Source organism: Sprattus sprattus (genome assembly GCF_963457725.1).
Source record: "Sprattus sprattus genome assembly, chromosome: 13".
NCBI classification, from domain to species: Eukaryota; Metazoa; Chordata; class Actinopteri; order Clupeiformes; family Clupeidae; genus Sprattus; species Sprattus sprattus.
The window spans coordinates 20,069,633-20,083,671 of NC_137911.1; the positions used below are offsets into that span (position 1 = coordinate 20,069,633).

The window sequence follows — 14,039 nt, forward strand, 5'->3', positions numbered from 1 at the left end:
CCTGCCTAGGGCGCTTATCCTCAAAAATCCCACAGTGGGCCTAGTTCGTAAAACATGGAAAATGAACGTTAGCCATCACCAACACAGCTATGTTATATAAACTGACTTTGTTCGCATCACAGTAAATGTTCTGTGTAGTTTAATGATGTAGAACATAGTATGGCCAGCATTAAGGGCCAATACCTTAGAGAGGGAATGATAGCTGTTTTCCACACAGGGCCACAGCTTACCATTACTCTGTACTACAGTAGTCCAGTAGCCCAGCTAGCATTTGTAGTAGTCTGACTACAGTTGAAGCTTTATGTAGTATAATAAAACATTTTTAGACATTCTATGAATGGCTCGCTCTGTGGTGCTTTTCACAGACATTGTATGTTATGAATATTTAGTTTGATCTAGTGCCACATGTAAGCCTGGCCCCATGACATCAGCTGTGTTACCTTACATAAGATGTGTTTGTGGGAGGTTTGAGGTATTGACGGACACTCACAGAATGAAGCCCAGCATATGGGCTTCAGCATTCCTGCAGACGCTTAGACCAAAGTTAATTATATTATATTTGTGCTAGAGATGTTTATAACATTGCTGCTGTTTTTTTTTTTTTTTTATGAAGCATGGAAACAAAGAATATTTAAATACTGTAATATTATATTTTGCCTTCATTTCCTCCTTCATAAACACTGTACCACTGTCTGTTTTTTTATATAATTTAAATGCATTTTAAGCAACTGTTGGTGTTGTAGTTTTACTTGTGTTTTGTATTTTTTGTATTAGTAGGTTTGGTTGATGCATATGCTCACCGTACACAGGGTAAATACTTACTGATGGATAAAGTAGATTAAAACTGACGCAACAGAACTGAATAGGAATCAGATGTTCCCAAATATAGAACAAAGCATGACCTAAGGTGTAGCAGGAATGCATTATTTCCTCTAGAAATGGAGGGTACGAAGAAAAGGGTGCTCTCTCCTGAACAAACACTAAACACAACATACACTTTTTTCTGGCCTACTTTCAGAAACTGTGGGAACAATTTTGTCTTTGCTTCATATTTGTTCTACCCCATGTCAAATGTTCATTACCACGATACAATAAAGAAAACACTTTAAGTGACCTGTCTTAACAACAACCCCATTATTACATCATTTCTTTAGTGTACCAAAGCCATTTCTGAGGCGGTGAAGGATTCCTGGTGGAAAACCACCACGGCTTAATGGGGTTGTCCAATTGCAACTGTGTTCTGTCTTTACAATAGCTGTCTTGCAAAACCTTTGTCTGAAGAACCACAATGGCCTTTGTGATTTCAGGCCAAAGAATACTCAACCTTGCCCTGGTGGAAGGAGTGTACACTAAAACAAGATGCATTTACTCACAACATTTACACGCGAGAGATGGAGTTCATATATGCATGCACTGTATAGCCCGGCACTCTACAATGGAATAATCTACAATAATTAACTGATATTTTCATTGTCAGCCTACTTAAATGGATGTTCAGTCCTGAGGTATAGCAGAATTTACAGCTTTAACTTACTCTGTGTGTGTGTGTGTGTGTGTGTGTGTGTGTGTGTGTGTGTGTGTGTGTGTGTGTGTGTGTGTGTGTGTGTGTGTGTGCGTGTGCGTGTGCGTGTGCATGCGTGTGTGTCAGTATTTGTAGGAGATCACCATAGCAATGGTTTTCTCCATATGAGCAATGTTATGAGTACCCCATTCCACATCCTGGTCTTTTTTTCTTGCCAGACAGCTTCTTTTACGTAAGCAGTGTTTGATCAAGGTTAATGGTTACTCAGGTAGGACGCATGCAGGGCACACCTTATTGGACACGTCTGCACTGCCTTCAGTTCCAGCGTGCCTCCTTCATCTGACAGCTGAGTCAGTGTGTTTGGGGAAAGGTGGGGCGTGGGGAGTTCCTGGCGGCATTTTCAGATGTTTACATGATCTGGGAGTCAATTAACCATCTATGCCAGTCTTGGCAAATGACTGGCACAAGTCGCATGAGATCATATCAAAATATAAAAGTAACGAAGTACAAAAGAAAAACACCAAGAGAGCTCTTGATAGGTTTGAGACATTTTTAGAGGATTATACGGCTTAACACATTCCCTTCTCTGAAAAATAAGGTCTAAGGACTATAAGGTCTGAACTTAAACTACTGAGAGACAATTTGGGCCCTTTCCCCCACCCTCCAGTTAAACCTTTTCACAGTCAGGGTTTTCCCATAACAGCTTAGTCTTTCCTAGTTGACACCGCTGACCTTTTGCTCTGCTCACAGAGGGTAGGTAGAGGGCTCCCTCTCTCCCATTGGCTCCAGCTGTCAGCCCCAGCGGTGTGCCTTCATCTGAAGGGGATCAGCGGACCAGGAGGTCTGAGTGGGAGTTCCTTGGAGGCCTTGCCATCTCCAGGATATGGATTTTTTTACATGCTCCACTGAATGGAAAACAGAGTCGCCGTGGAGGGAAGAATTCAATTAAAACGGATGCACAAACATGTCCGAAAGCTGTCATGTGAGTTAGTATACACAGATGTGCAAACACAGACCCCATGGCACAAATGCACAAAGACACAAACACACAAACACAGACCAAACATGGTAAAGTACATTGTAGATCGTAAGTGTTAAATACTCCTGGACTCCCACATTTGCACTTGTGGGAATCCTTATGACTTATTATCATCAAAGGCATGTGTTTACAAAACTTTTGAATTTCAATTGAGTCCAACATCCCAACATGCATTTTCTGAGCGGTCTTATGTATACATGTGACAAACATGAAAGTGAGGGGAACTCATAGAGAACAGTAAAGTTGAACGCACTTCATCTGACATGGTGCAGCAGAATGCACTGAACAAATACTGCCATCCAGTGTTGAAGGAGGGCAGTTTTACCTTGTTCATTTGGGCACATGCTGAGGTGTCAGTTTTGTAAGGAAGGCTGTTCTAACCAGATCGTCAGATATATAAAAGATAACAAAAGACTGTGGCAGACTGTTTTTTTAGCTCCTTTTTTTTCACTACTCTACCAACATTTTTCCAACATAGTTGTGACAAGAATGCAGATTAATATGTCTACCTTACACCATGCTGTACCCAGAACATTGTGTAATGAAAACATTGCGGTCTGCCTCTTGTGTCGTCATTACAATTCTTTCAGTGAGTGATGCTCCACACAGGTGTTACTCATCCTAGACAACATGAAGTCATCTGAGCACTCTACTTACAGAACCTTTCGTATTGCTTTGTTTTCCTTTTGCCTTATTGTTGACCATTTACTTCATGGTACATTTCCTTTCCTCTCAAACTGAAACATCTGTGTTCAGTGAAGAGAATCGATGTGCTAAACTGACGTGTGTAGGGAATGCTGCGCTGATTTGAAACTTGTTAGGACAGATTCAGCCAGCAGTGCATTTTCTTGTTGACTGGAATTCCGAGGAGAAATTTCAAAAGGAGAAATGACAGATTGCTGGAAAAACGAGACACAAGTAGATTTTAATGAAATATTCAAATGATGAAAACATTGCATAGAGTGTTTCATTGCCAACTGACATCTCAGCATCAGCTTTTATAACAAAGAATGCCAATAGGTAACTAACTAGTAAACACAGCCTGGCAGCTGAACAGAGCCACACCTGTGAAGTGAAGGAAATAACTCCATTGCTGTGTGGGTAGAGGGATAGTGGGGATGTATCTAAATGGAAGCATTGGTTTAATTTGCTAATTACTCAACATCTCTCTCACTTTCCCTCTCTTTTCCTCTCTCACTCACTCCCTGTCTCTTTCTCTCATAGACTTCCTCATCATAAACAGAAATACTGTATATATGTGTATCACATAATGGATGTTTTTTGTCAGGAATTCGTAACAATTTAGAAAGTTTTACATTTTTTAAAGCAGTTGTAAAGATAACGTCATAATGAATGACACACCTTTGCACTTCCTGTCTGCTATCTCCCTCTGCCTTGAACTGAGTCAACTGGCCCCTGGGGTTATAAGTCTGGCAGGGCGTGGAAGCAGTGATGACGGAGTTCTGGGGAATTTTCAGCACGCCTCATAATAGCACAGGTACCCTCGTCATGTCAGTACACATCTGACAAGCAATGGATACACACCAGAACAGCTCGACCCTGAAGGAGGGATTTTTAGTGAAGCGGGTATGGACCTTCTCTTCTAACCTGTTCTATATCTATCTGCCAGACTAGAGTATGTGAAATAACTAATGTGTGGTCACAAATGTATGTTGTCTTGACTTTGGACCTGTTTATTTTCATGACAGGGCCATATGGTTTTAAACTGGAAAGCTCGCTGGTTTGTACTTCTGCCAGACAGGCTCATGTATTACAAATATGAGGGTGGTAAAAAGGATTCCTCTAAGCGTGGAACGATTCTTCTGGCTGGTTGTGTGATCACCAGTCCATTCCTAGTGCATGAAAACAGGCCGGTGAGTCCTTCAAATCCCCTTTACCGTTACCCTAGATTCAGTAACAACGTAACTAACGTAGGTTAGGTATATAGATATGTAGAGAGAGATGGAGAACCTCAGTATATTTCCTAGATACATTGTCTCTTCATACCCCTTAATTTCCATTATTGTTGGAACACGTTCTCCTGGGAGTGTTTAGATCTTTGTTCAGACCAGTCGGTGCCTGAGGATGTTTTTGTTCCCAATAAAGTGTCAATTATGTCATTGTAAATCTGGAGAAATATGTGGAAGTGTGCATGCATGAACTGCTGTCAAAGACAGCCATACCCATGGGTGTTTCCATAATCTATATTGAAAATGAGATGATAAACTGTAAAACAGTCAACTGAAAATAAGAGTCCGTATCTCTATAAATGGAGTAGTTTGCTGTTGACAAGAGTATGTAAATGATGCAAGGTATTGTAACTAACTCTCTTTTGTTTCCATATGTGTTGTATATTTGTGTGGGTCTCTTTCTGCATTGGTGCTGTACACTTTAGCTGGTGCTGAGGCTCCAGACGAACACGTCGGAGGAGTACTTCCTGGAGGCATGCTCCCGAGAGGAGCGCGACGACTGGGCTTCTTGCATTAAAGCTGCGGTGGAGAGGCTTCGCTCCAGCGATGGACAGTCCCCAGGCTCTGAGGCCCCAGCCCAGCCACAGCGCAAAGGGTCCAGCTCTCTCAAGCTCCATAACGTCAACCTCAGGTAAGCCCTGCATTGCTTTACAAGATCTGATGTGCCATTGCCAGTTTTGCTATGATGATCCATAACTCTGCATAAACAGTTAAACAGAGTGTGTTTGCATGTGTGTGTCTGTCTGTCTGTGTGTTTGTGTGTGTTTGTGTGTGCATGTTTGTGTGTGTGCGTGTGTGTGTGTGTGTGTGTGTGTGTGTGTGTGTGTGTGTGTGTGTGTGTGTGTGTGTGTGTGTGTGTGTGTGTGTGTGTGTGTGTGTGTGTGTGTGTGTGTGTGTGTGTGTGTGTTTGTCTATGTGTCAAAAGTACAATTAGTGTGCGTAATGGACATCACAAGTTCCTTCTGTCTCTTAAGTCAGGTGGTGGACTCCATGTATGATGTGCACAGTGGAATCAAACTGACCAGTCACATGGAACAAGCCAGTTCATTCAGCAACTGCTTCTCTGGTGAGTCTGCTGTCGCTCTCAGGGCCATGGGCATCAAACTATAATGTGATGATGTGAGCTCCATCACCGAAACAGACAAAGATTTGATCTGAGAGTCAAACTGCATGTCATTTGAATTATAGAAAAGAAAAGATGCAAGTGCCCCATTCATGCAAGCTCTAGGTTGCCAAAATCCAGAAGATCTCGCAAAGTGTGTGAAAGTACGCCAGCATGCAAACTTCCAGAACATCTTGCGAAAACAGGGTTCTTCACGTAATACAGGGTAATTCACGTTCCTAAGTAATCTCTGAGTGCCTTAGCCATAACCGCAGGCTCACTTTTTTCAGCAGCCACAGACAACTCCTTGATAGACAGCTTCTTTTGAGTGACTGTCCTCGAAAACAAAATCCAACGGAAGCAATGTCTATCAAGCGATGTGGTTGAAATTAAATTGAAAGGAATGTATAATTGCGTACGTGTGTATGTGTGTATGACCGTGTATTTTCATATATGTCTGCGTATGTGTGTGTGTGTATGTTTGCGTGTGTGTGTGTGTGCAGGCTCTGCAGTGGTAGACTGGCTGGTGTTCATGCAGCTGACACTGACGCGGGTGGAGGCGGTAACGCTTGCCTCGGCTCTCCTGGAGGAGGGCTACATCAGGCCTGTAGGGGTGCGGAGTGTGGAGGCCCTGCGAAATGTAGCCCTCGGGGAGCAATTTCTGGATGATTCCACAGCCCTCTACAGCTATGTGAGTGTCCCTAGGTCCCCTATCTCCCCTTCCAATTACTACATGTGCAGAGAGTCATAGTCATTTGTGCCTCTTTCTTTGTCACAACAGTTGTTACGGTTGCCATTTGATTAATAAGGGGACATTTACAATCCCACAATTTATCCCACAGTTGATTTGTAGAGCTGTTTGTAGAACTTTGGGCAATGAGCTTTTAGGCATTTAGCCTTCTCCAACAGTAATAAGCTCAACCCTTTTTTTGCAGGAATGTAAGATGTTTTACTAAGATTTTGAGTAATGCCACTTTCTTAGCAGCAATATAAATAACCTATATTTACTCTTACTAGTCTGAAAACCTCAAGAAGAGAGGAAGCGTGAAAGCAGAGACATCTCTGTCGGCTATGGAGCTCAGTGGCAAAGTGCAGAAGAGAGGTTACCTGCTGAAACAGGTGAGCACTGATGTGGTAGCAGCACACACACACACACACACACACACACACACACACACACACACGAACACACACACACACGTGTTGCATGGGGCTGTTGTTGTTGCACGGAGACTGATTTCTTCAGAACTAAATCTTTTACTGATAAGTTGACATGTATTGCACAGGGGCACAAGAGAAAGAACTGGAAGGTGCGGCTGTTTGTGCTGAGGTCAGAGCCCGGATACTTACACTACTATGATCCCAGCAAGGTGACTGCTTACTTCATAAATACCATGTTTGGCTGTTCTATTTTTAATCATCATTGTAGGTTACTTTTATGATCACCACAAAGGGAAAAAGTGTGCTAATTCCATGTTGAGTGTGCCAGTGTGAAACTTACAGTGATGAAATAAGAGATGCCTGTGTATTTGTTATCAGGTAAACACCTGTTCTCTCTAAGTAGAAAGACTTAGTGTGTGTCCTTTTGAGCACCCTTACTTGTTTGTGGTTTTTCTCTGACTTATCTTTGTTTCCTCCGTGACCTCACCATACAGGATGACCTAAGCCCTGTGGGCGGCTTCTCTCTGCGGGGCTGTCTGGTCTCTGCTCTGGACGACAGCGGCGTGCACTCAGGTGAGTCATAAACATAACAGTTACACCCAGCAGGTGTGTGTGTGTGTGTGTGTGTGTTTGTGCTTGTGAGTGTCGTGAATTAAGTAGTTTGCCATTGGTCAAAATAAAAGTACTGAGTCATGCGAACAACCATACGTGTTTCACAAATGCAGTTGAACACATATTCTTTATCCTATTTCCTCATATCTGACTGTTTGCCCTTATACTCCACAGGTGTGAAGGGAAAGGTCCAAGGCAATCTCTTTAAGATCATCACTCAGTCAGACACAGACTACTTCATCCAGGCCCCAAACAGGCAGGAGAAGATGGACTGGATAGAGGCAATCAAGCAGCTGACAAGCTGAACATAGACTGTTATTCAGAACACTGTCCATTGCCAACCAGCACGGAGCCACCCACAAATACTTCTAAAGTAGTTTGTTATCATTTCAGCTATTGGAGGAAGATTTCTGTCACTCTTTTGAACTACTTTATACTGTCAATGTTACAGTAATGATGACTGCATTCAATGAATGTCACAAGCAATATCATGGCACCTATAACCACAGTCTAAAACAGACATTAACATGTGGGTACTGCCCCGATTTAAATTAAATTGTTTTCTCAAGTGAAAGAAGTTGGTCCACTGGCATCTGAGACCTCTTCATATGAACACAGATAATTAAGCATAATTACACCTTGTTATACCAATGCATATATAGCCTACTTTATGCTTTATGCTTATGCTTCCACACTTCCAATACCATAAAGCATCATACACACACATCGTACAGAGAGAGAGAAGGAGAGAGAGAGAGAAAGAGAGAGAGAGAGAGAGAGAGAGAGAAATGTTACAAATGAATGTCACCTCCTCCTACTCATACACCTACATGCACACATACTTAACCCAACCTTGGTATATCAAACATTACAGTATAGCTACTCATAGCCAACAATGTTTTAACCTGACCTGTACACCTACCCACACATGAGCAGAAAACACAACAACCACCACAGATTTGGAAAAAGATTTTAGATATATTTGCTCATTAAAGTATGATTATCATGTCATTCCACTCAGCACTGTACAAACTAAATGAATGAGCCAATACAAGAAAGAACATTCAATGATTACCTTTTACATATGATTGCTGTGGCAGAAGATGGATTATAGCACCAATGCATGAATTAACCTGACACATAGCCTGACACATTCAGCAGTTTGGATGTTACCATCAAAAGACTTGCCAGGAGGTTTTCTACTAACTATCTAAGCTTTATTCTTGTCATCCTGTCAGGACTGCCATTTGGTTGTTTAAAAGATAAGGCAATGCTGTACATTCAATTTAATTAATTTAAGCACTGGAATTGATCTCATCTGTTATTGGGAGAGGTATTATAGCAGGTATTATTTAAGGTAAACAATTATTGTCATTAAATGACATGAAAAAAACATTTCTGTGCATCATCGGTAGCCTCATATATGTTAAAAAAACATTACGTCCAACAAAGCACTCCTCACCATCTAAAACATTTTTTTTTGCTAGCTACTGTTTAAAGATTCGGCCTAGGGAATCTAATTCACATTCTCAATGACTACATCTTAGCCTACCATTCTTCTGTGTACATTAGTCAGACCAAAGCATGGTATCCTATGAAGGCACTTTGCTCATATACCATAATATCAAAGGTGCCATGGAAACCAAAAACAACTAAATGGGTTTGCTACTCATCTCATCTCATCTGACAACATTAGGGCCAAGACTGAAAGTATCCAAGCTGTGTCGTCTGTCTCTGCTCCTTCCTCAAGCAACTTTAGTGATCTGTAAGTCCCCCATGATCCGCAAAGCATTGAGGGATGCTAGATGCTTCAGACGGTGGGCAAAGCCACACAGGGGCTGACCGTCCACCAGGATGCGGAACTGCTGGTGCTCACACATAATTTCCATCTGGATGAAAGCGGACACAAAGAAGAGAAGAAGAATAGAAGACAGGCAGCACATGGAGAAGAGCAGAGAGGAAAGTTATTGAACTGACGTCAGTTGAACTATATTATGAAAGAAACTGAATTATGAAAGAAAGACATTCAGCCAAACAATTTGAAAGGCAAACACACACTTGCTTTCACCATGTACTTTGTTGCCAATGCATTCATCGCTGAGGTAAAGCTTCAAAACCACTCTGTACCTTGAAAGGCTCTCCTGCTGTGAAGGGGAAATAAGAGAGGGCATTCTCAGAGGGACCCCATTTGCCTTCCAGCCGGGCGTTCCTCAGCACATCCCTCTCCCCGAAGCTGACAGTGACCTGGAGGCCAACATCTCCCTCTCTGTCCTCCTCGGATTGACATGCCAAAGCCACCACCATTCTGCAGGGACATGGCAAAGGTCAGATAGCACTGAAGCTCTGTCATACATCATGTCTCAGATTTCATGATGTGCAAGGATTGCTAAATTGTAGCGCCATCTGGTGTTTGACAGCGACCTCTACAGGTTTTATATAGAATGTCAGTTAAAGGAAATAAATTTCACTGCGCAGCGCAGTCACAATACTTATTTTTCTCAAGTAAGCACTAAAGACATGTTCAAAGTAGTGGTTGTTATCTTCACTTGCAATCTTGTGTTTACTTTATCCTATTCATTTAATGAATGTTTACAAAACAAAACGCCATTTAAAAGATTAGATGGCCACTGAACTGTGCAAACCTCAGTGACTTTCTTTGTAGACAGACTCCCAAATGGTGGGAAACGATGGTATCTCACGTCAGTCCCAAGCCTTAAATATAATCTAGATTCCCCCCAGTCTAGCTTTGTGTGTTTGTATGCTATAATTTGACCATGGGACTGGACGTTGATTTGTGCAATGCATGCCAAAAGTTCAAAACCAAATATCAAAATATACTAAAAGGATCAACAAAGATCACTCCCTGTGACCAAATTTGGTTGGGTACAAATTTTCGGAATTGTTTCACACGGGAGTCAAAAGGACACTGACACAGCGTTCACATTCTTTCCTGTTGATCATGGACACCACTGTGTCGCACAGTACAATCCCTACATTGTGTCTCATCTGCCCGCAGGCTCTCAGCTGTTCACTACCGTACATAAATCCATACCATCATCTAACGATCCCTTTGAGCTACCCAAAATTAAAGCCAAATATTAGCTCCGTCAGGTCTTGCGCTCATCATGGTATACACTTCATCATCCAGAGGTGCCAGATTGGCACAGGCCCTACCTCTTTGCATGTTTATGAACAATGCCCATCACTGTTAGCCTCATAGTCGGCCTCAGTCCTCCTTTGATCTCTCCAACATATTCTTCCCCCTGGAAAGAAAGAGAAACAGTCCACGGCCGGTATATGTTACTACTACTTTACAACCCACTGTTTTTACAGTTTAATGCTATAACCATTTATAGGCTAGGGAACGTGACGTCTGAATTCAGCTCCCGATTCCTCGTTAAACTTGAATGAGTCCCCGACATTAAAACACAAATTCATATTTAGCTGGCAAATGTAAAAGACCGCCAATAAGGAATTGATAGGCTACAAGAGAAAGCCGTTCATTCTATCATTTAAATCCATTGACTGCTCCATCATTTAAAAATGAAACTACAATGAAATAAGCCTACTGTAAGAATGACTACAGAATCAGAAGGTTCCATAAATAGCCACTTACATTCAGAATTTTGATGTCCACTGCCATCTCCCCCTCGATAGTAATTTTGGCTGTCGACGTAACCCGAAGAATACAGCGATGACAATGCCTGTCAAAGAACAGTATACACACAGCGCACTGCCTGATGCAGCTAAACCCCGCCTCGCCTATTTCATGCTTCTGTGTTCCCATAGAGACGGGCTCCTCTGTGTAGATGGCACAGGCACAGCATCTTATGCTGTAGCATCATCTTTGGTTATGACTGGTTGGTCATAAAGAACCACAAAGATGGTAATAATGGTTATGAAATGCACTGATAGAAGTGGCAATCGTTGTCAATTCAAAATGCTGCATTGAGTGCAAGGCAGCAGAATTTTCGTGGATATTCACTAGGTTTCACATTTCACCATGCAAACCTTGCACTTGTTGTTGGAAGCCAGCACAATCGACTGTCCCATAGGAACAAGACAGCCCAAGGCTTGGGATTCGCTGGGCAGTGCTCACACAATTGGGAACAGGACACGATAAGCATGGTATGCATTATTGTAAAAAAAAAAAAATAGGCTGAGGGTTGGCTAACTTACTTAATGAAATGTGTAGGCTACAATGTTGCTATTCCAATAAAAGTAATGTCCTTACACCACTCAGACACGTATGTACACAGTGCCCAAAACCCCATGATTTTAGTCACAGTCAGTGTCATGTTGTGGGTCAGTGCATTGTGCACCTATTTTCTACGTGAGTGGCCATGCATCTGCTGCCAGAATTGCAAACCAGTAGGCTTATGTGCATAACACCCTAACTTCCTTCTCTCTCAGTCTCGATCTGTGCAAAACCCTTTCATCACATGAACACTCATTTTAGAGGATAATGCAAGTTTAGATTCTTTGCTCATTGACTTGTAGTGCATGCTTGTAGTTTTGTCTCTGTAAGCAAAACTGAGAGCATAAGGTGCTGTTCGTATTAATCAGAACATTCTTAAAAGATAAAAAATGTATGTGTGGATTCAAGTTGGGATGGATCAGTTTTCCTCTGAACCTAATCCCCTTAGAGGTGACATCTGCATGTTTGGCTAGGTGTGTGTGTCACAGAAGTGGGCGTGTTTTAAAAACTTTTCTGGAGAAAACTAAATTCTTCACTGTTTTAATTGGAGGTATAGGAAAATAAAAACAATAGCCTCTTATGAAACACATATGTGTTAAATGACACACCCATTAACCACTGTGAGTTTCTTTTATCCACCTCCGGGCTCCACCATTACACACTCAACCCTATCTGTCTTTGGTAATGGCTGAAAAAATCTTTAATGTTAGACTGTATAGCCCTGGAAGCAGCCATCACATCACGTCCACTACTATTACACAATTACATAGCGGTTTGGACAGTAACTTCTACACAAAAAAAATATTACAAAAGTACCATGTTAAAATTAATTAGAAGTAGTGAATAAAATATACACGATCAAGAGGCTAAGAAAGCGGTAATTAACTGGTTAATATGGTTGTGTGAGAGAGGGGTAACAGGCTTTGAGGGAAAAAAGAAAGCAGATTATTCCAGCTAAATTTCATAGTTAAGTGAAAGAAGTTTATATTATGTTGATGCCATTTGCTGTATTTGGTGTATTATGATACAACTCTTTCCCCTTTTGTTCATGACTTCAGGAATAAACAAGGCCGTTGGATTTTGCTAAACAGACCCACATAAATACATACAAATATACAATTGTTACATATTTCATTTCATGGCATTTTTCTCATTTCTCCTTTATTTTGCCAGGGTAGTTGGATACTATTTACCAGGTGTGCCCTGGCTTAGGAGGCACAATACTTAGATATGTTAAACATACATAGACATAGATGTTTATCACACTCTTATACTGACATCAAATATTTCTTTATGTCCTATGCATGGTACCTTATTTTAAATACTATTTCATAATAAGTTGTAAAATAATAGCCAGTGCATCCCTCATTACACCTTTGTGGTGCCAAATCTATAACCCAAACTGGTACATTCATAACCTTCACATAGTACCCCGTCATGACTCCAGTTCTCTCAATAAGGGCCTAGTCCACCTGGGCCCCATCATTAGTCCATATGGACATCCACATGTGGGCGAAAAATGTGTCCTGTGCCAGCTGCATAACATTATGCTAGGTTCCATGGGAGTCTCCAAGGTAATGACCTCCAGGTGGGAACGGGACAAAAGATGTCATTTTTTTTGTGTGAGAGCAGATGTAAGAATAGAATATTGTGATTTTAGAAGTTCCAGGCAGAGGTCTACCTCTAAACCACAACTAGGGGCCGTTTGTAATCCCATTTCCCCTTTACTAATTACACCATGTGGTGTGGTTTAGATTAGAACACTCACATGCACACAACCAAGAAGTTCAAAATTGAAATATTTAGACAATGGACTCAGTTTGTACAAGGTGGACCAATATGGCAGCCTATATGCAGGTGAATGTGAAATATCTAAAAATAAAACTGTACATAAAATGCATTGGGCATTAGTTAGAAGCTTGTTAGATTGGGTGGTTAATGTTTCACCAAAAGTGATCTTTTAAAATTGGGCTTTGCATGAAGAGGTTTTGTGGGGTACATACCATTCGATTTAAATTAAAAAAAAACATGTTACTACATTCTTTTTACTCTATTATTTTTGCTGAGGTTTTGTAGAATATAACCATATATGGCACTTTTGCATCAATGTTTTTCGTTAGGTGAAATATACAAAAATATCAAGGCATGTCAGACTACCTACAAGAGTTTAACATACCTTGGACTCCCAGGAGTCATATGTTTCCGTTCAAATTGTGGCTGTGGCTTAACATGATGGATATTCTAGTGTAGGCTACATGTGGTTAAATAACCAAACCAGGTCTGAACACAACATCATTAAATACGAAGTGAAGTGCTTTCTTGTTCTTCTGTAATACTGCATTCAATCTATTAAATGTCTGTCCACTGACTTGGAATGACAAGAAATCCATATTCTCAAGTGAAAACATGAGCTAAGCAATTTCTGTTGGCTCCCT

At 41.3% G+C, this 14,039-nt stretch overlaps 2 protein-coding genes across 2 annotated transcripts; one reads left to right on the forward strand and one right to left on the reverse strand.

The window, feature by feature from the left end:
• Positions 1–4,094: 4,094 nt before the first annotated feature.
• On the forward strand, positions 4,095–7,711 carry plek2 (pleckstrin 2; the record flags this gene model as incomplete). The annotated part of the gene is made up of 9 exons (XM_080850212.1): positions 4,095–4,148; positions 4,271–4,435; positions 4,957–5,162; positions 5,506–5,597; positions 6,137–6,324; positions 6,651–6,752; positions 6,920–7,003; positions 7,289–7,367; positions 7,581–7,711. The coding sequence occupies 9 exons, from the start codon at positions 4,095–4,097 to the stop codon at positions 7,709–7,711; spliced, it is 1,101 nt and encodes a 366-aa protein (XP_080706338.1).
• A 1,440-nt stretch (positions 7,712–9,151) lies between these two features.
• On the reverse strand, positions 9,152–11,049 carry LOC308374159 (galectin-related protein B; the record flags this gene model as incomplete). Its single annotated transcript, XM_080849869.1, has 4 exons — positions 9,152–9,295; positions 9,534–9,711; positions 10,581–10,669; positions 11,023–11,049. 4 exons carry the CDS (start codon positions 11,047–11,049, stop codon positions 9,152–9,154), a joined length of 438 nt encoding a protein of 145 aa, XP_080705995.1.
• Between the last annotated feature and the right edge of the window lie 2,990 nt (positions 11,050–14,039).